The sequence below is a fragment of the Marmota flaviventris genome, chromosome 7 (genome assembly GCF_047511675.1).
Source record: "Marmota flaviventris isolate mMarFla1 chromosome 7, mMarFla1.hap1, whole genome shotgun sequence".
In the NCBI taxonomy this organism is placed as follows: domain Eukaryota; kingdom Metazoa; phylum Chordata; class Mammalia; order Rodentia; family Sciuridae; genus Marmota; species Marmota flaviventris.
Window position 1 is genome coordinate 91,965,528 of NC_092504.1, and position 26,366 is coordinate 91,991,893.

Genomic DNA, 26,366 nt, shown 5'->3' on the forward strand with positions numbered 1-26,366 from the left:
CTAAAAAATACCCCAGATCTGACAATTTATCCCTGCTCCACCCTGCATCCCTTGGCATGCCTCATCAGAGTTCAGCAGTTGTAGATGCTCTCGATGGCTCTCACTAGAGCCCTCCTTCCCTACTTACTCTATACAGTGCTGTCCTTTCTACACATGGCAATTGGAGAGCTCTGTCTAAAACATGTACTCCTCTGCCCAACACCATCCCCGAGTAAAAGCCAGAGTCCTCGGGTGGCCCAGATGTGCGTGACTGGCTAGTGTCTGCTTCTCCAATCTCATCTCTTCACACTTCTCATTCTCACTCTGCCCTAACCATAGTCTTTCCTCTTCTGTTCCTCAAATATTAAAAGCTCACTTTTACCTCAGGATATTTGCATTTACAATCTTCATCTCTGGAATACACTGCTTCCAGAAACTTGAATGAGTTGCCTCCCACACTTTGTCCAAGACTCTGATAAAATATGTCTTATCAGACACTGTCCCGACCACTCTTGTCTAAAATCCTCTTCCCACCCCAATTGTAAAGCAGGCTGTCTATGTGTCTTATAGATTTTTTTTTTCCCCTCTAGCTTTAACTATTTTCTTACCCAGGTCTAATTTGACAACAGATATTTTTAGCAGTTTTATTGATTCAAAACATTCAAATTAATTTCACAAAAACGAAAGCTCTTTTTTGTATTGATATATGATATATAATATTATATACTGGCATATATAATATATAGTTGAATTTCACAATTATGACAATAGATACATGATTATAACAAAAAGTAGAGTTGACAGAAATACTTTGGGAATAAACATACCTGATATGTGGTAAAGCTAAAATTTAACTGATAAAAGCAGAAGTGTGGGCTTCTTTCTAGACTACAGTTTACACAAAACTAGAGCTTGATTGGTAATACAAAACAAAAACTGAAATTTGGCTAGATTATATAAAAGAGCTCCTTCCAGATTCTTCTAGCTTTTTTAGATTAGTTCATCTTGATATAATTATCTATGATAGAAACTTTCACGTAAAATTCCAAGAGTGGTAATAAATGACTGCTAGATAATTATTACTTTTATTATAATAAAATATTTGTAAAAATATATTAAACAGAAAGGTTTTGCAAATGGATATTGATCATGTTTTCACAAAATCATAAATAATACATAATCCCACTGAGTGATACTCTTAAACATGATTAAATTGGCAAATTTTATACTATGTGTATTTTACCACAATTAAAGAACCTTTGGATAATGTTACTATGTCTATATGAGAAAAAGTAGAAGTTATGGAATTAGAAGACATTTATATAATACTGCTTCTGCCATGAATGAGTTGAGTTAATTTTGGTAAACCTTTTAAGCTACCTTAGCTGTAGAGTCTTTATATTTAATATGCATGCCTCTATAATGTCAGTACAGTCTTTAAGCTTCAGGCACAATTTTTCATAGCTCATGGAATTGACTTTGTTAATATTGGATATAAGAATTTGGCTTCAGGTATTTGCTATTGAAGATTTTTAAATGTTGAATGTTAATTTTTTTCTTTGTTTTGAGTTGTTTGTGAAAATGCAGCTGTTTTCGAGAATCGAAAAGTTCATCTTGTATTTATAGAATTATACTTTTTATTGGCATTATTAAATGTTTGATTTTTTAAATTATTTATGTGTTAACTGGTTCTCTTCATAACTTTTGAGGAAAAAGACCCCTAGACTGAGATAGATAGTCTTTCTGGTTTTTTTATTTGAAGTCAGCAAATTAACTAGCAATAATCAAATGAGATGAATGGGAACAGAAAATGATAGATTAAGGTACAATGATGAAATCATAACTAGATGTAAATAATAGAAAATTATTTTAATTTGGATACTGATATAATATGCATTTCTTTCAACTTCACTGGAATAAAAGATGTTTTCCTCTGAAAAAAAAAATTGTGAGTTGAAAAAACAATTTTCAGAAATGTTTTTTAAAAATAGAAGTAGGAAGTAAGAACATGATCAATAGAAAAATCACCTTAGAATTCAATACAATTGGCAGGAAAAAAAATCAGAATTTGAAGGGGGAACAACAGTAGATTAGGTGAAATATTTATTGAATGTTCTAATTTGGGGCTTGACAAAGAATTATGTGACTCAGTATACAATACATAATACTGAGGAAGTGATCTTAATCTTTAAAAAATAATATCTTGCACATCTATAACCAAACAACTCGGGAGGCTGAGGCAAGAGGATCACAAGTTTGAGACCAGCCTTGGTAACTTAGCAAGACCTTGTCTTAAAATAAAAAATAAAAAGGTCTGGGGATGTGGCTCAGTGGTAAAGTAACCTGGGTTCAATCCCCAGTACAAAAAAAAAAAAAGACTATCTCCATCACTTACTGATTACTCAAGATGTGTTGACTGATTAATAAAGCATATGTGGCCTGTGTTAAATTTCAAATGATTTCTTCCCCACACCTTGGTTAATTATAGCATTACTGCCTTTTGTTCAAAAATTGTTTTAGATAGATTTGTGGCCATTGATATCATTTTAAATTTTAGTTTGAATACTTTTAGGCATATCAAACTTGTATAACAGGCAGGAGGCCAAGTGTAAAAAAGCAAAAGATTAATTCTTTCTGTTTAACCAGTGGCTGCAAAATGCTTGCCTTTTCCTTGTCAAGCCTACAGTGTGGAAATTCCTGAAAGAATTGAATGGCCAAGTCTGAAACCAAGTGTCTTTGCATTTTCCCAATGTATGATATGATCTTCTTGATTTTAGTTTTAACTTTCTAATTTTTCAAGTGCTACCAAATTTATTTGTTAATTGCTATAATATATTCTGCATAAAAGTACTATGCTAAGTGTCCATTATGCCATGTCTGAGGCAAAGTGTTTATTTGTTATACTTTTTGAATTATTATTTACTGGAAAGTATACCTTCCCTAGGGATTTCTTTGGAGGTGGAATTTTTTAGTATTAACACAGTAATTGTATCTCCAGCTATATTCCAGTGAATGTCATCAAAACAGGTTGGGGTTAAGCTATTTGTGTGATAATAGAACTTCAAAGTGACTACTGAAAATCATTACAAAATTCAAATTTAAAATTCTATGTATCATTCAGATACCACTCTTTAAAATTGCAGGGTTATTTATTTTTCTCTATGGGATTATTCACCATTGGACATATTGTGTATTTGTTTATTTGTTGTCTTTCTCTTCCTATTATATAAGCCATGACAACAGGGGCATGTTTTTGTTTATTAATCTGTCTTACTGCTTCAAACAGGTTTGACACATTATGAAATATTTGGGTAAAAATGTGTGAAACCCTCATCATTCACCTTCAGTGTGTTCTCTTGTGGGTGCTGCCCTCCTCATTGTGTGTTCAGTATTCTTTTAGTCTAACATTTCTTAAACACTGACCCTGATGTTGTGATTTCCCTAGTTTAAATCCTGCATTGTCTATAAAATGAAATCTTTCCCTTAACTTATGTTCTTCAGTGGCCCGGCCCTTCCTGGGTATATCCTTCTTCTCTGCTCCTCCTAAGATCCACATCCTAATCTCACGGAGCCAGCTGTGCTTGAATTTTCTGAAATATGTTCCCTCACTTTGACGGGTGCTGTTCTTTCCACTTTCCCCCTTTTGTCTGATTTTTGCTGTGCCTCCCACTTCCATGATGCTCTTTCACTCCCTCTTTTAGGAGGTCACCATTCCTATGTATATCTCCATCAAAACCTCATTTCCCTTTATTGCTGCTGTTGTCTGTTTCTTGTAACTAGACCTCTGAGCATCTTGACAAAATGATTATTGTATTCATCTTCTTATTCCCTGTGCCTACCACATCATGTGAAGATACTCAGTAAATGTAGATCAAAGGACTACTAGTTTGCATGTGAAAATAGATGTCTAGAGGGGATATGATATATGTCAACCATTACACCTCCAGTTAGCATAATTAATTATGATACTAGTTGGACTCGGACCCTTGTGTCCTGGCCCCCTCAGTCCAGTGCTCTGCTACTAAATGAAATGAATTTTGTTTTTTTTAACAAAATGTCTTTTTGTTTTTTCCCTTACAGATATTGATGATGTTAGGAAGTTCAAACCAGGTTATCTGGAAGCTACTATTAATTGGTTGACATATTATAAGGTGCCAGAGGGAAAACCAGAAAATAAGTTTGCTTTTAATGGAGAATTCAAAAACAAGGTGAAAATGAAAATCTGAATTTTAATATGTGCCTCCTGGTGCTTGTACAGTACTTATTTCTCTTGGACTATTTCTTATGTGAATCTTTATACATTGCTCGCACAAAAGTGCTTTTTAATGACTCATATCTTTAAGGACATTATCTTATCATTTAAAAAATGTTTTTCAGGAGATTCTAGTGAATCAACAATGCTGAAAAATATCTGTTTCCATCATCTATGTATATAGCTCCTTTATCTTCTCAGAACATAAAGGAATTCCACAATCAGTAACTATCTTTGCAAATTGTATATGAAGAAAAACCCTCCATTTACTATTTTGAGAAGGAGAAAATTACTTACCCTTAATGTAAATGCATAGGGTCTTCCCTCTTAAGGGTTCATTCTACGGTGACTGTATTAAACTGCTTAACAACTGCATTTGAGTTGTCCTATTATCATAAGACTTTTCTATTAGAGTAACACAGAGTTACCATAAAGTATCTCTAATTTGACACAAATGCAGAGAACAGGCCAAGGAGTTAAAGTGTAGGATATTTTTTTAAAGTTATTACCACTAAGTAAATTGCATATTCTAAACCAACCTCTAAGTGAAACATACTTTAATGAGTAAAGCTTGTCTTGCAAGTAAAATAAGGCATGTTAATGAAAACCTAAAATTTACTGTATTTCGTCATACCAGAATTGATTGCTGAACCCAGTACCCTTAATATATTGAGGGCTTTATTTAAGATTAGTAAATATAAACATAAAACTATTACTTTAGCCTAGATTCTCTTAAAAGTTAAATATTAAAACATTATTCTTATCTTTTTCCTCAGAATATATGTTGCATTTTATGTTTGAAATAAAATAAATTTCAATTCTATGTGGTACTTTCATGACCTTTTATTGCCTCCAGGTATATCTACCAAGTCATGAATTTGAAGTGAGTGAGATGTCTTTTGTGTTTTGTTTGCTTCGGACAAACATTAGTTCTTCCTGTATGAAGATTAGGTCATTTTTAATTTTTTCCAGAAAATAAGCATTATATGCATTGCTTTTTACCACTGCTATTTAAGATATGGAGGCAAACTTAATTGTTTCTCTTTGACATGGTTGTAAAAGATGGCTTCCCTTTTTTTTAATTCTAGGGTTTTCCTGACTACTCCTTTAAGCAAGTACTGGAATTGGTTCTAAATTGTCACAATTATCTGAATAATTAGGCTAAAAACCTTTTCTTGCATTATCCAAATGATAAATTGCATATCTTGTCCATGTCTTAAGCAGGATTCCCCAGTACCACTTCCTTGAGAATTAAGCCATTCTCCTTCATCTTGGCCAATAGTAGACCTGAGAGGTTAAATTTCCCATTATCATTATATCTCAGAACCCAAGAGTCTTTATTCTTTCTTATCATAATATATTTAGTTGTCACTGAAGGAGAAAAAAGCTGATAACGAATTAGTTAATAATTAAGGACTATCCTTAAAGAAACAACATTTTGAGCAAAAACATTGGAAGAATTTTCTGCCTTGGAATAAGCAGATTTTCCTTAGATAAACACATTACATGTATATCTAACAAGTGTATCTCTCTCTTTTTTAAAAAATATTTACTTGTTTTTGTTGTAGTTGGACACAGTACGTTTATCTATTTATTTTTATGTGTTGCTGAGAATCGAACCCAGGGCTCCGCCCATGTTAGGCGAGCGCTGTACCACTGAGCCACAATCCCAGCCCCGAGAAGTGTACCTCTTATTGATCATGCACTTTCAAACATATTATGACTTATCACTAGAAAAATTGGGGAAAATGTTAAGGAGGTTTACAACTTTCAGATGGTGCATAATCCAAAATTACTTTACAATTAGACTTTGCAGTTATTGTAATGATAAAATAAGTGGGTGCATGCTTACTTACAAATTAGGTTCTAAGGTAAGCCCTTACATACAACATCTTATTTATTCTTTTAGCAACTCTTAGCTTTAGATAAGGGATTGGCAGGCTCTATCTGGTGAGGTCAGATAGTAAATATGTTTGGCTCTACAGACTTTATGGTTTCATCACAACTGCTCAGCTCTGCCATTGTAGCACTAAAGCAGCCATAGGCCAACAAGAGGTGACAGGCAAATTTGACCCCAGACCCCTGACAGATTGTTCCCATTGTGTCCCATTTTAGAGATGAGGAAGTTGAGGTTTCATGAGATTAAATACCCGCCCAAAGTCACACAGCTACTAAATAAAGAAGCTGGAATTTATACTCAAGATTGCCTGCTCTTAACAGTTCTGTGTTAGAGTAACATTGTGATCACTGTGTCTTATTTTGTTGAAACTAGGCTTTTGCCCTTGAAATTATTAAATCTACTCATGAATGTTGGAAAGCAATGCTTATGAAGAAATGTGATAGAGGGGCTATAAATTGGTAAGAATTTGTCTTTTCTATGTGTATAATGTTATTTTATCTTTAATTGGTACTAAATAGCCATCTAATACTGCTCAGATACCAGATTTTTTAAAAAAGGTGTTCCAATTATTTTTTTGTTTATAAAATACTTAGGAAGCACCTATTCAGTGTGCAGTACTGAGAATTGGGCACTGTGAAGCTATGAATTGACATTTACCTTAGGGATTTGTATTTTAGTAGGAGACAATGACAAGTAAATAAGCATTAAATTGCAGTACATTGTGATATGTGCAAAGATGAAGTAAAAACAGTATTTTCACATGAAAACACATGATTAGAATATGTAATAAATACCACTACCTCATCATATCTTGATAAGAATAGTAAAAACTTTCTCATCCAACATGATCTGGGTCATTAGCTGATTTATTAAGAGGAATCAAATAGTAGTAACATACAGTACTCCAACATTTTATTTTAACTTAAGACATTTAAGTATGTTTATTCACCAATCTTTGGATGTAGGGCTAAGACCTTTTCTTTCTATATAGATCTCATGTAGATTTTCTCCACGTATTTTAACATAATATATAATAGAAAAATAAAGATCCTGTAATCCTTAAGCTCCTTACAACTTAAAAGACCTTGCACATTTTTAGTGTTTTCTTTTCCAGACTTTTACAGTTGTGTTACCCACACCTAATTTCACATCTAGCAATTTAGCTTTATTGATGCTTTTTAGAACCTCAGTGTTGTATGTAGCCTGAATAGTCTGGGTATCATGTAAAGAAAAGAGGTTTATTTAGTTTGCAGTTTTTGAGGTTTGAGAACATGGCACCAGCATCTGTTTGGCTCTGATGATGGCCTTGTGGCAGATGGCATCATGTGTGGGAAGAGAAGCAAGAGGCTTGGCCTAAGCTCTATCTTTTATAGCAACCCACTCTGGTGGGAAGTGACCCACTCCTGTGAGACCAGCCTTAATCCCTTCAAGGGGACAGTCAGGACCCAGTCACCTCCCACTAAACCCCACCCTTTAAAGGTTCCACCACCACAACACCCTGGAGACAAGCTTCCAGTGCAGGGTCCTTGGGGACAGTCATATCCAAACTAGCTATATTCTGTTGCCTCTTCTACAGTTTTTTACAATAAAACAGTCATTTTTTAGCTTAAGAATTTTTAGCATATAAATCATAAGCATGTAGATAAATTAAAATCTTCAGAATCTTAACTCATTTTTACTCATTTTTTCTTAATCTTAATTACTTAATTTCTAAAATATACTCAGAATTGTTTCTTTTGCCTCTGTTTAATGAATTGCTTCTCTTTTAATTTCATATAATATTCTATTGTTGACTAAGAAGTCCTCCTTTTTCTTCCTTTTTTAGTGTTTTTCCCAATCAGTTCAGTTTAGGTCCACATTATTTCTCACAGCCATTCTCTCCATCAGTATTACATACAGTGCCTCAGAAATATCTTGCAAATTGTTAAAAATTTATTTGCAGGGTCCCTTCTCTAAACTTGATATACTAGGACATCTAAGGGGTGGCCTTTAAGCAGGTATATATTTTAAAAGTTCCCACATGATTCTAATGAGGCTCTCTGCTTAAGAAACATGAAATCTAAACTTCTAAAAAGCCAACCAAGGCTTCCATAATTTGACTGAGTTGTCTGTCTTCATTTTCCTCCACTTCTTGCCTCCTATTTCATGTGTCAGAAACTTAAAACAGCTTTGCCACTCCTATGCATACCACCACCCTTCCTGATCTCTAGACCTTCACTTATTTGGGGCTGTTTCATATGTTTTTGTTTTTTAACCATGATTGTCTTTTAATTTCTTGAACTACCTTACTCATTTTTGAATGCCCTTCTAGTTATAAAACTGCTTTAATTCAGTGACATAATTTCTATATTCATATTTTTATTAACAACCACTCTCCTATTTAATGTATTTTATATATCACTTCCAGAATTATCTTTCAAGAATACACATATACCTGTCATTTTGATACTAAAAAAATAACTTTTTGTGACTCCCTTCAATTGTAGGATTTGATCCACTTCTTTTTTTAAATAATGTATCCACATCTGCCTCTCCAGGCTCATGGTCTGTCCCCTCTTACCCCTCTGACTTTCCTCCATGAATATCTACTCCCTCTTCAAGAAGCAGTTCAGATGCCACCTCATTTCTTCTCACGTCATTGCTCCACAGGCCTCTGTACAACAGGGAGTGTTGTGTTATTTGTTTATATTATTTATTAGCACATAGTAACAGGACTTACTGAAGGTAGTTTAAATATACTTATTGAGTAAAGGAATATATATTCAGATTTTCCAAATTATTTGGGTCTTGAATTTGTTTCTTTTTGCTTTGCTAGAAAGAAGATATATTTAATTTATAGAATTACTTTTTATATACCCAAAACTCCATTTAGCTTTGTATACATTTACCCCAACCTCACTTTCTTCTATAAACTCTAGAGGTTGTGATCCAAAATCATTATCTTTCTTACACTTTGATTTTTCCCCCTTTTCTCCAGTTAGCATAATTAATTATGCCTTAGAATGAAAAGCCTTGACAAATCTATATCTTGCACATTGTCTTTGAGGATTCTCATGAGTATGAGCCTTTTTGATTTGAGATTGCTGGCCCTATAAATTTTATCTTTTATATATCTGTTTGTTCTTTTCAAGTAATTGTCTATTTCATTGTATTATTTCAAAAATGCAATTTGGGTTTGTTGTACACAACATTTTTTATATTACCGAATCTTTGTTCTAATGTCATGTCTGCTTATTTTGGTTAGCACAGTGGTTCATGTGTCATATTACATTTATAAATGTATTTATTTTTATGGTGTTATATCCAATTATAATATTATCACTTAGAGGAAGATTTTTTCCTTATAGTCCCTTCTGTGGGTCAAATTTTATTATTCTTTTAATAAAGCTGAAATGGAGTTTCATTATAACTTTGTATACATTCCAGAAAATTGTTAAGCTTTGTATATCATTTTTTGAAGTATTTTTAAGTTCTGGAAAGTGCCGTGCTATGGAGTATTCTATATTTGTAACTGCCTTAAAAATGTACAATAATTTTAGTTGTCCTATTTTATATTCATTGAGTTCCTTGTTTATTGACTGAAGTTATACAGTCAGTGTGAAATATTTGAAGTTCATTTTCTTTTGGGATAATTTTGCCTTTTTTATCGTGTTTAATAATAATGTCCTGTTTTCTTCTTCAGCACAAACGTGCAGGTATGTGGTAGCCCTTTCCATTGCACTCCAGAGAAAGCAAGATCATTAGTTGAATCGGTAAGGAGCAAATGTCCAAGGCATCATTTAATCATGTAGTTTTGTGGGAAATCTTGCAGAAATTCTGATTATTTTTTTTAATGAAGGGAATTTAAACAAAAATTTTAAAACTTTTTTAGTTAAGTTTTTCAATTCTATTTTCAAAAATACATTAACATTTAGCTAGTTTTATTTGATGCTATTTTTCTTAGCATCATCAGTTTGTTAGTATTTATATATATTTATTGTCCTCTATGCTATTCTGTTCCTATGAGTTATCTGTCATCCAGTGGAACTGGCTCTTGGTACAAATGCATATCAGCTTAAACAAACTGAAATACATAAGACTTTCTTTTCTTCTATTTGGTTTGGCTGTCTCACAAACTTGCTTTCTCTAAGCTAAAAAGAGTTCCCTAGATTCTTACATGTCTTATTGATAATTCTGCACAGAGGCAATTGAATTTATTAGTAAATTAATGCTTCATTTGGAGAACACTAAATAAGAAAATTAATATTCAGATAATTAAGTAATATCGCTATGTAATATATATTCAGGAGGGATCTTAGGCTTAAAATCCCATTTATAAATTAAGGGTTTTTAAAAACTAATTATAAGCTAGAAACTAGTGAATTGTTCTTTACTTTAGGAGTAACTAAAATGTTCCTAAACATTAGTTGCTCATTATGGCTGCTTTTAATTTTTTGCTGCTGTTTGTTTTGTTTTGTTTTCTCCATTAATTCACCAGCTATTTAATTAGTGTCTGCTGTATTGTAAAATCTCAGTGCTGGCAATGCAGTATTAAAAATACAAAAGCCTCTGCCCTTGTAAAGCTCAAGTTTTATTTGGGGAGATGGAAGACAAATAAATATGCAAGTAAAATATACAGTGTTTCAGTAGCAGTAAATACTATGAAAACAGAGCAGAGAGGGTAAAGTTCCAGGAGTGTGGCAGAGTTGTAGTTATAGAGGAGGTCAGAGACAGCCACATTGAAAAGACTGACGTGTGAGTCCAGGTTTGTAGAAGGCCAGAGAGTGAACATCTGGGGAAGAGTGTTTCCGGTCCAGGGTCCATGAGGAAAGAGGATGCCTGACACCCTGAAAAAATATGCTGTGCTAAATGGTTCAGCCATGGGACCACCCAATTACTACAATGGCTAAAGGAGCAGAGTGTGGAGGAGAACAGAGGACATGAGATTGCAAAATTAGGAAAAGCCCCTGTGCATACTGTTTGAAGAGTTGTGTTTCTTATTCTGAATTAGGTAGGAAACCAATGAAGGGTTTTGAGCCAAGAGGTAGCATGATCCGACTAAGATTTTAACAAGATCACTCTGGCTGTATGGGTGGAAATGGACAATAGGAGGCAAGGGAAGATGAAAGGAAGCTATCATAGAAATGCAGGTCACAATACTGATTTATTTTTCCAACTTATCAGTGTTGTATCTCTATAGGTTATTTTCTGAACTTGGTTTTCATCAAAATGTATTTCTCTTTAAGGAAAAAAGGAAAGGAAAACAAAAACTTTTCGTTTTTCTTTAAGCTGTTTCCCAATCTCAGATTAAATTCTCCCCTTTATTTTATTTTGGGATTTATTAATGTAGTTTTAATAGATACTTACCTTAAAATGATTTGCAAGATTAAAGTTTCTATGTTATATCTTATTTTATTTGCTTCTTATCATATTAGTGGGAAAACAGTCTTCTTGGAAAAGAAATTATTAGAGGTTATAGATATGATCTAGATAGATTAAGAGAATACCTTTAAAATTCAGAAACACTAACATTTGGCTTTAATTACATGTTTTGGTAACTTTGTTACCAAAAAAAGCTTAATAAAGAAGGTATACTGTACTGATTAATTTTACACTAAAAATGTTACAATAGAAAATCACATTTCAGAGAAACTTATCTCATGTCACTAAGTGGAACTTAACATATACCAGTTGAGTCATTAATTGAACTGTTGTAAGAAGCATATATTGGATGGAGATATTGAAAATCAAAGGGAGATCCGTAGAGGGAAAGGATCAGAGAATGGAAGGAAAAGAGGGACAGGGGAAGTGCAAAGGAGTGATATTGGCCAAATTATATTGTTATCTTGTGTGCATGTATGAATATGTAACAATAAATTCCATCATTATGTACAATTATAATGTACCAATTAAAAATGTGGAAAGAGAAAAAAAAGATATACTGCTGAAAGATAATTATTGTTGATGCCAGTGGTAAATTCATGAAAATTTAGTCTTCTTTTAATATTTTCCACATAATTTTTAAAAGAAAAAAAATACACAATTAAATATACTGTTGAAATCAAAACAATCATTAAGTAATCACCCAACAATATGTACAGACCAGTTAAGGAAAATGTCACTATATCTAAGAAAAATAAAAGCCAACAATTGATGATGATGATTCTGTACAATTTTAGAAACACAATAGAAAATATCTGTTGAATTTATCATACTTAGGTTAGAGATCTTAAGGGTAGTAGATTTAGAAGAATTAAAATGGCCTAATAGATCATTGGGTTTTGTTTATGATTATGTAAATGTTTGAATTATATATAACCATAAAAGGTGTGACTGTCAAAACCAAGCTGTTAATTAGATACCCGCACTCTGGGAATGCATAAGAAGCAGAGTGTCAGGGCCACAGCCTGTGACCCTAGCAATAGGACTGCTCTGCTAAATGGTTCAGCCATGGGACCACCCAATTACTTTTTTTTTTTTTAATATTATGTGAACTTCTTTCCTTCCTCCCTCCCTCCCCCCTCTCTCTTTCTTGTTAAAACCTCTACCTAATTTTATAATCAAAAGGTATGAGGCTCCTTTTCAATACTTGAGAATGTTATGACTAACAGTTGGAACTTTATTTCAAAGAGCAATGTAAAGAGCATTTATAGTGAACAAAGAAATGTGTTTGTTTGTGCATGTAGACATACCCATGTTATTTGCCTTTCAGATAACATTAGTTGGTATTCTTTAAAGATATTTCAGTTAATTAGTAAGATTGATTATGCTACTTTTAGTATCCTTTGTTCTACTTACATGTTATTTTTAAATGTTAGAAGATTAAAATAGAATTATAATCTTAATCTAATAGACATAAAATTTGAGAATACATAGTCTTTTTCAAATACAAGAGCTAGGGATGTAATTCAGTGGCAGAGCACCTCTGGGTTCAAAACACATAAATCTATGTGTTTAAAATTTTTTTAAAAACTTTTAAATATGCCCCCCAAATTATAGCAAACTATAAAATATTTAAAACTGAATGACAGCTACTCAGTATGTGTTAAAACTTTGGCAAGTACAGCAAGACTGTGACTTGAGAGAAATTAAATGTATACAGCAAAATGAAGAAAGAAAATTAGCCATTCAACTCAACAATTACTCTGCTTTTTTCTTCACTTTATGTTAGAAGAAAGAAAATTAGAAAGAATAGAGCCAATATTTAATTCAAAAGAAAGCAAAGAATGGCAGAGGATTGACTTTTTAGTTTAGTTTCCAAAGGCTGAATTTTGTTGTTGTTTAATAATAATAAAAATTTATGAAATAGAGCAGGCACAAATTAAGGATATCAGGAATTAAAGACATAACTACAAACAGAAGACAATCAGAAGAAAATACTAGGAGATGCTTTTGGGAGTACCTTTCTAGACACAGATGAACTACCAATTTACCAATATTAAATCATGAATAAACAGAATCCCCAAGTAGACTTACAAAAAAAATTTTTCAAAAATTCACAAAGATGGCAGTTTTCTCCCATGGCAATTAATGATATCAGTCTATATATATATTTTTTTTCATCAGAATCCCAACAGGGTTTTCACTAAATTGGACAGGGTAGTTCCAGAATGTATACAGAATAGTAAATGACCAAAAATAACCTGGAAAGGATTTATAAATTTAAGTAATGAGGAAAATAATATAAGCAGCTGACAATACCACAAAATGAGTTAAAAATAAGCCATTGTATGGAAAAATATTTTCATGTAATGAAACTTTAATGACAAATGCTTTAGCATCTAAAATAATAAATGATGTATTCAATTCAACAAGAAAAAGATAACCTAGTAGGAAAAAGGTGGGTCGACAACATGAGTGGACAGTTCACAAGAGAACAAATGTAAATTAAATGGCCACTAAACAAAGGAACATTGGCTTTGTCTCACTAGTAATCAGTATGTCAAAATAAGAAATAAGGGCTGGGGTTGTGGCTCAATGGCAGAGCACTTGCCTAGCATGTGTGAGGCACTGGGTTCTGATTCTCAACACTGCATATAAATAAATTAATTTTAAAAAGGTCCATTAACAACTAAAAAAAATTTTAAAAAAAAATAAGACATAATACAGTGTTGTAATTATCTGATTGCTGAAAGTTTAGATGTCTGATGATACCAGATGTTTTCAAGCATGTGGGAAAGGAACCTCTCTTACTGGGTGGATATGCTTTATAGGGGTGTATGTGGTATAACTACTTGGAAGAACATTAATAATTTCTAGTGAAATTGAAGGTGCTTATAACTCACTGTTTAGAAGTTGCCTTTCTAGGTAAGTATATCTCTCATAGAGACATTAATACATGTGCTTATGTAATCAGATGTGGAAAAATTGGGAACAATAAGAGACCAGGTAAATAAACTGTAGAAAATTCATAGTGTTATGTTTTTCATTATGTTTAAGAACCAGGAAATCCTTGACTGTAGGTGAAGAGTGAAGTAGCTGATGTTTTACATGAACCTATTCTTAGTATTGTTATTTTCAAATTTAAATATCTGTCGGAGACCAGCTCCAACAGGGGGTCTCAGGAGACAAATGGATGGTGAGGAGTCTGCAAAAGGCGGGTAGAGAAACAACACAGACATCAAAGTGAAGGTGCTGAATCCCAATCTTTACTTATGAAGTTGATCATATATACTTCTCATTTTGGCAGGCTCACAGTACTTTGTGGTTACAAAACAGGAATCATTATTCAAAAAAACAAAATATTACATAGCTACAATTAGAACAGAAGAATGTCTCTTGGCTTGGGCATAAGCAAGCATTTTTCCTTTCAGTTCGCGTTTTGCTTTGAGCTGTTTCTATTTAGTTAACTTTTAATAATAATTAGAAATGTCCCAACTATTGGCCTATACCTTGACTATTCTTTCTTGACTTACTGACTGGAACCAGTACCATGGTTACGGCAAGTGGTTAACTTGTTATTAATTTTAATCAAACAAGAGTAAGAGCACAAACCATTGTGCACAGGAACAAGAACAAGTTGCCCAGTACTAAGCACTAATCTGTCTTCTTAACATTAATTCTTCTCTAGATTTTAATTTAATTTCTCAAAAACTTCCTTGACAGGAATACAGGGAGTTTTTCATTAGACATTAACAATTTACGTTCCACAGCTGAATCATTGCATTTAGAGCAAGCAGATCCATTCTTTAGAAGTAGTTGCATTAATTGGGAAAGTCATGTTTTTTCCTTCATACTTAATGGTCATATGAGAAATCGCAACTATACTTATTAAAGGAGTACAAAAACAAACCAGCCCATTCCCAGAAACATACTGCGCTCCTCCAGAGGATGGACGCCTTGCGCCATCCACCTCAGTAGGGCCTTGCCATTGCCTGAGTCAGGGGAGGGGCGCAGCAAATATCATTCCCTTTCAATATGAAAAAGATGTTTTTAAAAAATTACCTCCAATCCAAATCTCACACACACATACCACCCTCCAAATGTTCTCAACAGCTGACTTTGAACCTACCCATGATGCCATGATGTTTTGTTTTGTTTTTCTATTGTTTTCTTTCTTTCTTTTTCCCCAGTACAGGGAATTGAACACAGTGCCTAGCACATGTGAGAAAAAAGCTTCACTACTCCCTAGTCCTTTTATTTTATTTCAAAGCAGAGTCTGGATAAGTTGCCAAAGGTGGCCTCAACCTTGGGATCCTCCTGTCTCAGCCTCCCCAGTAGCTGGGTAAGCCACCATGCACCATTGTTTGTTTTCTTTTAAATAAAGCTTTGTATATTCTAAACATATTCTGCCAATCACGAAATATATTTTAAGCCGGGCACAGTGGTGCATCCTTGTAATCCCAGCGGCTCAGGAGGCTGAGACAGGAGCCTGATTGTGAGTTCAAAGCCAGCCTCAGTAATTTAGCACAACCCTAAGCAACCCATTGAGACCCTATCTCTAAATAAAATATAAAAAAAGGCCTGGGGATGTGGCTCAGTGGTTAAGCACCTCTGGGTTTAATTTGTACCAAAAATACAAATACACATATTTTAAGAATGAATAAATGAAAACATTTTCAAAATTATTTTTAAAATAATATGTAGTGATAAATGTCTTAGAGTAGCTTGCAGTTTCTTTTCTGTAATGCTTTTTAGGTTAATGAGAAGTTGCTCAATTATTCTATTTTTTTACACCATCCATTTTCTTCTTATGATATATTTGGCAGCTCCAGAAAGAAGCAGCTGTTAATTTTCAAAAGGAAATTTAACCAGATAATTTTCCAACAAACTTTGCATAATAAGTATCACATACAACTTAAATAGAGCACAACAGTTTCAAAGAATAAGTTGGTTACTATACAGTCTGTTTAGAAAGTGGGAGCAATCAAATCCCCATGCCTAGTCTCAGTTAGTGGAGTTTTTATGTTCCAGTGTTACTGTCACACTCAGTTTCATGGTCTGCCATCCTCAAAACCAATAATGGTTATTTTTTCTCTACAAGAAAGGCAGATAGAATTTTTCTTCTTCTTTTAAGTACTTGGAAACATTTAAAGATATCATTTTAAAATTTTTTAAATGCTTAAATTATATAAGTGTCTTACTTATATGGTTATGTTATTCTTCAATATAAGAAAAAATTTTCAAAGCCTTATCCTAAAATAAAGAGTAGAAAGAAAATTAACTGTAAACCATTTATGATTTATAGGAATGTATTGGAATTCTTCAAGGGAATAGAACAGATAGATATTCATACAGTTATGCCACTGTTTGTCTAAATGGACCACATATGACTGTGGTCCCATAAGCTTATGAGAGAGCTGAAACATTCCTATTGCCTCATGCCATGTAGCTGGTGATGCTGGTATAAACTGCTATTCTCAGTCATTTAAAAGTACAGTTATGTACCATGTCTTGATAATGATAATAAATGACAATTTTCTTGATTTGTGTATTTGCTGTACTATACTTTTTATCATTACTTTTAGTGTTTACTCCTGTTTATTAAAAAAATAGCTACTGTAAAAGATTGTGCCATTGTACATGAGAAGCAGCCTCTTAACATCTTAAGTTAACTGAGTCTCTTGATTATATCAGTTATCATATGCTTGATTTGATCTCTTGTTTTGTTCATCATAGTTCCTAATTGTATAAAGTCTATGAGAATTGCCAGTACGGGACCACATCAAGTGATTGACCTGAAAATGAAATTAAAAGTGATTAAGGATTACTAAGGTGGAAAATCAGTAGTTACCATTTGCCAGCCAGGCATGTCCCATTCCACCATAGCTACAATCCTGAAGGACAAGAACAAAATGTCAAAAGCTGTTAAAGGATCTGCTTCATTGAAGATACCAACACTAATGAAAATTTGAGAAGGGCCTGCATCAGACATGGAGAAAGTTGATGGATTAAGGATCAGACAGGCATATCCCTCTCAGCTCCATGATGATCACAGGCAAAGCAAAAGTTTGTTTGCAATTGTGAGAGAAAGGACTGGACCTGACTACAATGTTGAATTTACTGCCAGCTCGGGAGAGCTAAATGATTTAAGAATTTTTATTCATTACATAATGTGGAAGTGAGTAATGAATCTGTGGGAGCAGATGTTCAACAGCTGAACTTTTGGAAACTCTAGAGAAGCTGACTGTGGAGGAAAATTCTATGCCAGAGCAGACATTCAGGATGGATGTAACCCTCAGGAATAGTATATCTGAAGACTTCATCCATGAAGAGGCCAAGTCAGTGCCAGTTTTCAAGGATTTGAAGAACAGGATAACAGTCTTGCTTGGGGCAGTTTTGCCAGCTACAAATTGAGACGCTGAGTCAATAAAATGGAGAAGCACTGTTGTTTTAAAGAAAATAAAAAGCTTTTTAAGATATTGCTTATGGTACATAATCTTCTCTTGCACATCATCCAATGTCACAGCAGTGTTTCTGTCTTAAAACTCCACCTCCTGGATCCAACCAAAGGATCAAGAAGTAATAGATCAGCTTTTAACCTCTTCTGCCTGTAAAAACCTTAGCTCAGGCTGCTGCCGTAGTTGAAGAAGACCTGATGCAATTCTGGAAGATTATAAGATAACTGCACCAAAATGTTGCTTAGTATTGGTGATGTCACCTAGGAGATGTCAAACAGCTTTAACCTGTGTGGGGGTGAAGATGACAGGACCTCTTAGAGGTGGTTCCTGAGTGTGGTGATTTGCGTGTGGTTTGTCTTTGCCAAACTCATGTTAAGGCATAATTCCTCAGTATAATAGTATCGAAAGAGATAGATCTAGTGGGAGATGGTTGGGTCATGACTACCCTCACGAAAGGAATAATGGTAGTCTCACAAGGTGGATTTAGTCTCATAGGAGTAAATTAGTTCTCACAATGTTAGAAAAGTCCAAACCTGGTCCCTTCTCAGTCACTTGCTTCCTCTCTTGCCATGTAACCTTTCTCCACATGTACCTGCTTTTCTGCCATGTTGTGACAGAGCCAAGTGCCCTTACCAGATACCAGAACTATACTGATTGGATTTTCCAGTCACCAGAATTATAAGCCAAATAAACCTCTTTTCTTTATACATTACCCAGTATCAGCATCACAAAGGAGACAATGACACTAAATAAATAATGATGAATTGTTGGAAGTGGAACAGGCAAGAGAAAAGGAAACTACAGAAGAAGTAAAAGAAGACCGCCAAGTAAATTCACAGTGAAGGGTTTAGCAGAAAATTTTACTGAACTCAACAAGCTCTCCTTACAAAGTTTGAAAACATGGCCCCAACACTGAAAAGTTTTCATTAATAGAATTGTTCATGGAGCATTACTGTTCACAGGTGAATCTATGGTGTAAAAAGATAAGCAAACCATAATGAACATATATCTGAAGAGTGGCACTGCCCCAAGAGGAACCTCAGGCTGGTCCTTCTGGAGGGATTCCAGAAGAAGGTGTAGTTCTCATAGGAAGTGACAGTATTATAGGAGATATTGCTCTGAAGACCTTGCAGTGGGTCAAGGTGTGGAGATGAACACAGTGGTATTGATCCTGACCCTGGGGCCTAGGCTAATGTGCACGCTTGTATTCTTAGTGTTTAATGAAGAAGTTTTAAAAGGAAAAGTTAAAAATATAAGAAAGTTTATAGAACAAAGATATAAAGAAAAAAAATTTGTACAGAAGAGTCAATATTTTAAATAGGGTTGGGGATGTAGCTAAGTGGTAGAATATGTGCATAGCATGCACAAGGCCCTTGGTTCAATCCCTAGTTCATGCACACATCAATTTTTTTTTTTAAGTCAAAAAATCAAGTTTATAAAGTGAAAATGTTACAGCAAGCTAAGGTTAATACGGAAACTATTTTTGGTACGTTCACACAATTGAAATCACCTACTTAAGTGTTTTTCAGCATGTATGCCCATTGTTAAAGAATGCATGACTGTATTTGTAACAAGATTTATTGCAAGGAATTAGTTTGTATGTTTATGGAAGCTTGGCAAGTTCAAATTCTGTAGGTGGGCTGGTAGGCTGTACTCAGGAGAGTAAATGGTACAGTTCTAGCGTGAATGCCAGCAGCCTGGGAACCCAGAGGAACCATTTGTGCAGATTAAGTTCTAAAACAGCCTTCTAGAGAATTCCCTCTTGATGGGGAGGTTAGTGTTTTTGTTCTACTCAGGCTTCAGGTGATTGGATGAGGCCCACCAACTTTATGGAAGGTAATCTACTTTACCCAAAGTTCACTGATTTAAATGTTGCTATTATCCAATAACTCATCTAAGTTGACCCATAAAATTAACTATTCCAGAGAATATTTTTAATATTGCTGAAATTCATATTTTTCTTTTTGCTGAATTGTTTCTATTCAGTACTGCCCATCAAACTAAGCAACAAGAGCCCTGCCTTGGTTCCTTCTTTTTTAGAGAGTCCTGCTTTGGCACTAATTCAGTCACATCCCTTTCCATGGAGCAAAAAGACCAAAGGTTCAAAGTTAGAGATTCACCAGGAGCCTTTTTCCAGGGCCTCATGGAAATCAGGTTGCACAACTCCCTAGATCCATACTCCTGACTGTGCCCACTCTTGCCTCTACTGGGGCCAGAATTGGGTGGTCATTGGAGGCAGGGAGTGCATATGGAGGTGTGGCTGTTGTTTTTGCTCATGTTTAGGTGAGGACTTCACAATGCAGAAAAGAGTGTGGTATAAGAAGAGAAGTAGGGCAGGACCAGGGCCATGTGCCTCTTTCTTTATCCACCACATTCCAGCACACGTCTCTGAGGTCCCCAGAATGCTAAAAGAGAAGTTAGAACAAAAATATTTATCAGAATAGTTGTATAGGACATATATTTTATTCATCATTTCATTTCATTATTGTAACTTTTAAATATTTATATGTATGGTATGTAGTCTTCCATTTTTACCTCTGCCAAGATCCTTCATGTTGAGGGTAGACAAATTTGGAGGACTAGAAGTAGATTATTAAATTTGCAATTATTAAATTTCTTGACTTGGGCAGAGATTACATAGATGTTCACTCTATTGATTCATTAAACTAAATACAGAAGCTTTGTGCTGCCTTCCCAATAGAATGTTAAAATGAAAACAAAACAATGTTGTTCATAATTAGGGGGTGAAAATCTTGTTCTTAGAAAAACCTTTTTTCAAACTTGTCTACCACAGATACATAATCTCTGTTATAAGACTCTTGGCTCAGCCATCAAAATAAACAGAAAAGGTGATTTAAAAACTCTAGAAGATAGCAAAATTGTATATTTACACACATTATATTATAGCTGTATTATGTACATGCACATATATTTGAATGTGTGTTTGATATTTTGAAAGAAAATCTCTTCACATTTTCAGCTACAAGACCCTTAGTAGTTCTCATAGGTTATTGATAGAAAATATCTTCCAGCATGCTTTTTAAATTTGACTCTACATCTGTGGTTTGATAATGAGCAATGATAATAAAATGCAAAAAAAAAAAAAAGAGGGGAATTTTTTTAGGTTAGGAAACAGATGTATGTCAATTTTGTTCTACAATTTCATGAAAAGATTTTAGTTCTGGATTCATCTTCCACATATAAATATTCATTATAACAGACTGTTCTTATCTTTCAGGTATTAACATCTTCGTCAAATAAAGAAAGTAATATAGACGGTATAGTATATTTTGTTTCTTGAGTAACATATATGAATTTATTTATTTACAGTAGTAGAAACCAAAAAATTAAGTTAAATTAATTAAAAAATTATATAAACTAAGAAAACTATTTTTTAAAGAACATTTGAGTTTTTAGATAAAATATCATTTTCTAATTTCTGAAAATGATAAAAACATTACTTTTAGGCTAGAAAATGGTTTGATTGTGCAGTGGCTGTTTTTGTTTTGTTTTGTTTTTGTTAAAGTAATGAGATTCCAGCTAGTTCTTATAATAAGACACTCCAGATATCTGATTCTGGAAGATTCCTTATTATCTCTCATCATTTTAATATATAACTCATTTTAACTAAAGCTCTTAAAACTTATAATAGGATTGAAAATAAATACCATATTTTTTATTACCTTTACTTGAAACTGTTTTGAGAAACAAGTAAGGATATTCTATGGTAAAAATTCAACATGGGATCATATGCACATTATGATTTAATCTTTCAAAATATTGCAAGGCTTTTGGCCTTTTAATATAAAATACAAGAGGCCCTTTCACTTTACAAATTTGGAGGGGAAAATGAGAACTATTTACTATGTGTTGAGTTGCAAGATGTTTAGAAAGGAGTAAAATCCTAGACATGATTGCATGGGAAGGCAAGATGTGTTCCTTATATGCTAAGCTAACAGATTGTTTCTTGCAATACTATCTCATTTGGGGAATTGGGTGGAACTGTAAAATTGGAATTTTACAGTAAAAGGTTTTCCTAGACCCTTCTTGTTGTAACTAGGATACTAACTTCTGTTTTGTTCACTAGAAATGAAAATGACCCTCAAAGGGGTAGGAAATAAGTTGGTAAGGCTCTCAAATTTTTAATGTAGTTTTATATGAGGCATAAGTTAAATGAAAGAGAACATAGGACAAGAGTTTAGAGGGAAGTGGCTTTAATTAGAGAAACATAACATACTACAAATGTGACTCTTTTCATCTGCTTAAATGTCTCCTAAAGGTCTGAATTAAATGTCTTATGCTGTCCTTCCTCCCTTCCCACCCCCACTCCTCTTCACCTCTTCCTTACACCCTTCTCCCCCCATGTTAAACACAGACCAAGTATGGCACTTCCTTGGCAAGTGATTACAACGTTTGAAGTTCTGCCATCAAGATTTCAACTTCTATGGGACTCTAAGACTCATTTTCCCTTAGTGCTGGAGACAGGCAGGCCTATGAACATTTGCTGACTTTCTGTTGAATCTTCAATTGTTTTCAATAATGTAATATGTAAATAAACACTGAAATTTTTGAATTTGTCTCTTTTTGCATATTTATTGATACAAAGGAAAAAGATTTAGTTTAATTTAATAGCAGACATTTAGAAGCATTGCGTTTGGGCCAGTTTTAATTTTTATACATGAAGGAACACAATTATTTTATTAGCATTTTTGTCTATATGGTAAAGGTGAAAATCACAAATTTAATAAGTCAATAAAATTTTTACTGATCCTATTCATACTGTATTACTCTTTTCAAATTCATTGCTGGTAAAGCTTTTGTTTAGGCAACTTCTGTCCTCTCTTATTAGTGCTTGTGTAAATATGTCACATTTTTAAGGCAATTTTCATAAATCATAATTTATGATTATGGAGATCATGATCTTTTTTGATTCTCATTCTTTCCCATTCTTTCAGTTCTCATCTCTACAGTGATGACTTCCAACTCTGCGTAGGAAGCCCAGATCTGTCTCCTGGGCTTTGCCTAGTGGACATCTCTAAATGCCTTTGACCCTTCTTGTCCAAAACTTAACTCATCTTCTCTTGTCTCGAACAATGGAATTATCATTCTCCTAGTTCCCTTCTTGAAATCCTGTTGAATCCCTCTTTACTCATGAAAACACATTAGTTTCTTTCTTTGCCATTCTTATTCCTTTATACCCTTACTCTGCTGGAGTTTTCCCCTTATTTCACTGGACTCTTGTAACAGCCTCCTATCTCTTCTCTGTGCCTCTCAGATCCAGCCTTTCTACCTCTTTCCCAATTGCTCTAGTTCAATTTCATGCTCTCTTGTATCTTCACTAAGTGGTTGTCCTGCCTCCAACTTGATTCCCTCCATCCCATTCTCCACATACTACACAATGATTTTCCTAAAACATACATCTTTTTGTTGTTGTTGTTGTTGTTGTTCTAATTAGTTATACATGACAGCAGAATGCATTTTAATTCGTTATACACAAATGGAGTACAACTTTTCATTTTTCCATTTACATGAGTCGCACCATTTGTGCAATTGTACATGTACCTAGGGTAATGATGTCCTTCTCATTCCACCATCTTTCGTTTTCACCATTCTTTTTGACCCATACCTCTTCCCCTCCCTCCCCTTTGCCCAATCCAAAGTTCCTCCATTCTTCCCATGCCTGCCCCCCAATCATGGATCAGCATCCATTTGTCAAAGAGAATGTTTGACCTTTGATTTTTTGGTATTGCCACTAAGCATGATATATTCTCCACCTCCATCCATTTACCTGCAATGCCATAATTTTAGTCTCTTTTAATGCTGAGTAATATTCCATTGTGTATATATACCACATAAAACATACATCTTATTATGTTTTTCTTATAATGCTTTCAGTGTTATCGTGTATTTTTGAAAATAAAAATTGGATTATTTTCTCCAGAAACCCTTCTTCTAACTGTGCCATGCTACTCACCCCTCTGTAAACATTATATTCCCAGCACTTCTGCTCTTCCCTTGCCAATTTTGTTCATGACTCTTGTCCCTTTTTCTATTATCACTATCAATACTGCATTTACTGATATATTTTTGTGGTTCACAAAGCAATGTTATGATGATACTTTCCATTTAATGTAGAGTACCTATTGTGCAAAAGGTACTATTTTAAATACCACATGTGCATATATCCGGTAAGATAGATGTTGCCCATTTCAAAGTTGGGGCTCTGAGAAGTTTTATAATTTGCCCAACATCACGCAATGACTAAATTTCAGAGCTGTAATTAGAACTTTTTTGACTCCCTGGCTCTGAATCTCACCGTTTTTCCAACCTGCTGTGTATACTGCATCTCATACCTGATTCAGGCAAAGCTCATAGCATCCCTGTTGTACAGATGAGGATATAGGCTGCTAGAGTTTAATGACTATCCCAAGAGTAAATAGCAATGTTTTCTTTGAAATTACATGAACCTCTTTGAAGGACAAGAAAGATTATAATGGGAGAATATATATATACTGACTTTTTAAATTGTGCAAATAAACTTATAGAAATATAAAGAATAGAGGACATCTACCCTTGTAATAAAAATGAGCTGAATTATCAAGGGATAGATTGATGGATTTATACATGTGGCTTATTAGTTTCCCAAGAGTGGAAGAGAGAAATCATGTCTTATGGGACTTATGTGAGGCAACTCATACTTCATATTCGCCCTTTGCCTCCCCTTTTCCAAGCAGTGAATAATAAAATGCTACCTAGTTCATCAGCCTTACTGAAAAGATGAGTCCATCCCTTTGCAGTACCCCAGTTATTAACAATTGACTTCAAAGTTTGTGGTTTTTCATAATTATAATCTTAATAAATATAGAATTTTGAATTCAATAATTGCAAAACTTCTTTCCAGATTACTATATAGTTTTTTTTTTTTTCCCCACTGCTGGGGATCTAACCCAGGGCCTCATACGTGGTAGGCAAGTAGTCTACCACTAAGCTGTACCCCCAGTCATCATTATTATAATAGTGACAATTTACATTTCATGAATGGGTCTTTTATGATTGTTTCAGAATGTTTTTCAGACTATCTAATTTAATCTTTGCCAGCAGAATCCCGAGGAACAATAAATTGAATGGGCTTTATATTAAATACTTTAAAAAAAAAAAAAACCACTGGAAAATAATAGAGTCAGTCATTGCTAGAACTCCCTAAAAGAGACTACAAAACCAAAACTGACCCCTGGATGGGTTCCACCATCCAGGTAACACCCACAGCCAGTTCCCATGTCTGTGAAAAGCCAAAGGACTGAACTATTCAAGATTGATTTTTCTTGAACTTGCTATTATTTCAAATATCTGATAAATGTATGAGCTTTTATTTTTTTTCACATAGATAGAATCACACAAGATATATTTAGTATCGTTCTGTCATTCTTTAAAGGAGCACACTGAATTTCTTAAAATCCATTCCTCCATCAATGACTGTGTGCACTTTTAGTAGTTTATATACTCATTAATAACATTTGATGACTAGTTCCCAAGAATCTGCTGCTGCTCATTTGTTACTACCTTATTATTATCATGTAGTACATTACATGTTTAAGTTTTGGTTAGTCTCTCATTTTCATCCTCCTTTCTACATTCTGTCTGAGGTGTATTTGAGGGTTTGCCAGTGGGCCCTGTGAAATTCTTCATCAGAACCACCTAGAATACGCAAAAGTACAGATTTGTAGTGTTCTCTAAACAACTACTAAATGAGAATTTCTGAGGTAGGTCACAAAGACAATTTCCTACCCCCATGAGTTATGAATTAGAGTTCTAAGCCCTTGAGTTAGATTCATAGGATAGCTCACATTGCAAGTTTTTCAATGTTAATATTCTATTTTGATTATCTTCCTCTAAGAGGAGATAAGGGAAATCAGATGTCTGCCTGTCATATGGACACATACATAGACTGTTATTATTGCCTCCTGTTAGGAAAAAAAGGGGGAAATAAAAAATATATTAAGCTTAGTATTCAATATTATATGTGTTTTGGGTATAACAAAAAATTTACGTAGTAAGAATAAATATTTCTGGGCTGGGGATGTGGCTCAAGCGGTAGCATGCTCACCTGGCATGCGAGGGGCGCTGGGTTCGATCCTCAGCACCACATACAAATAAAACAAAGATGTTGTGTCCACCGAAAACTACAAAATAAATATTAAAATATTCTCTCTCTCAAAAAAAAAAAAAAAAAGAATAAGTATTTCTAAGAAAACTACTAAATAACACTGTTAATTAAGCCCATAGTAATTGGACTCCCCATCCGCCACACACTTGGGCTTCCTAACACCCAAAGAGAGGGAAGCCTGGGAAGCCTTGTGACAGTGAAAAAGTGGAGCTACCCTGACGAGTTCTGGAGGGAACAATGATGGGCACAGAA

At 34.1% G+C, this 26,366-nt stretch overlaps 1 protein-coding gene across 3 annotated transcripts in view; it reads left to right on the top strand.

Moving 5' to 3' along the window:
- Ppa2 (inorganic pyrophosphatase 2) overlaps nucleotides 1-22,523 on the top strand; it is an 80,422-nt gene extending 57,899 nt beyond the window's left edge. The window contains exons 8-13 of one of the 3 annotated variants that reach the window (XM_071614494.1): nucleotides 4,060-4,187; nucleotides 6,504-6,589; nucleotides 9,814-9,883; nucleotides 15,683-15,834; nucleotides 21,189-21,228; nucleotides 22,326-22,523. In XM_071614494.1, the coding sequence (XP_071470595.1) occupies nucleotides 4,060-4,187; nucleotides 6,504-6,589; nucleotides 9,814-9,883; nucleotides 15,683-15,834; nucleotides 21,189-21,195 (443 nt within the window). In that variant the 3' untranslated portion in view covers nucleotides 21,196-21,228; nucleotides 22,326-22,523. Of the gene's footprint in view, nucleotides 1-4,059; nucleotides 4,188-6,503; nucleotides 6,590-9,813; nucleotides 9,884-15,682; nucleotides 15,835-21,188; nucleotides 21,229-22,037 lie in introns of all 3 variants that reach the window. The other 2 variants (XM_071614495.1, XM_027935470.2) reach the window with 2 other exon arrangements.
- Nucleotides 22,524-26,366: the final 3,843 nt, after the last annotated feature.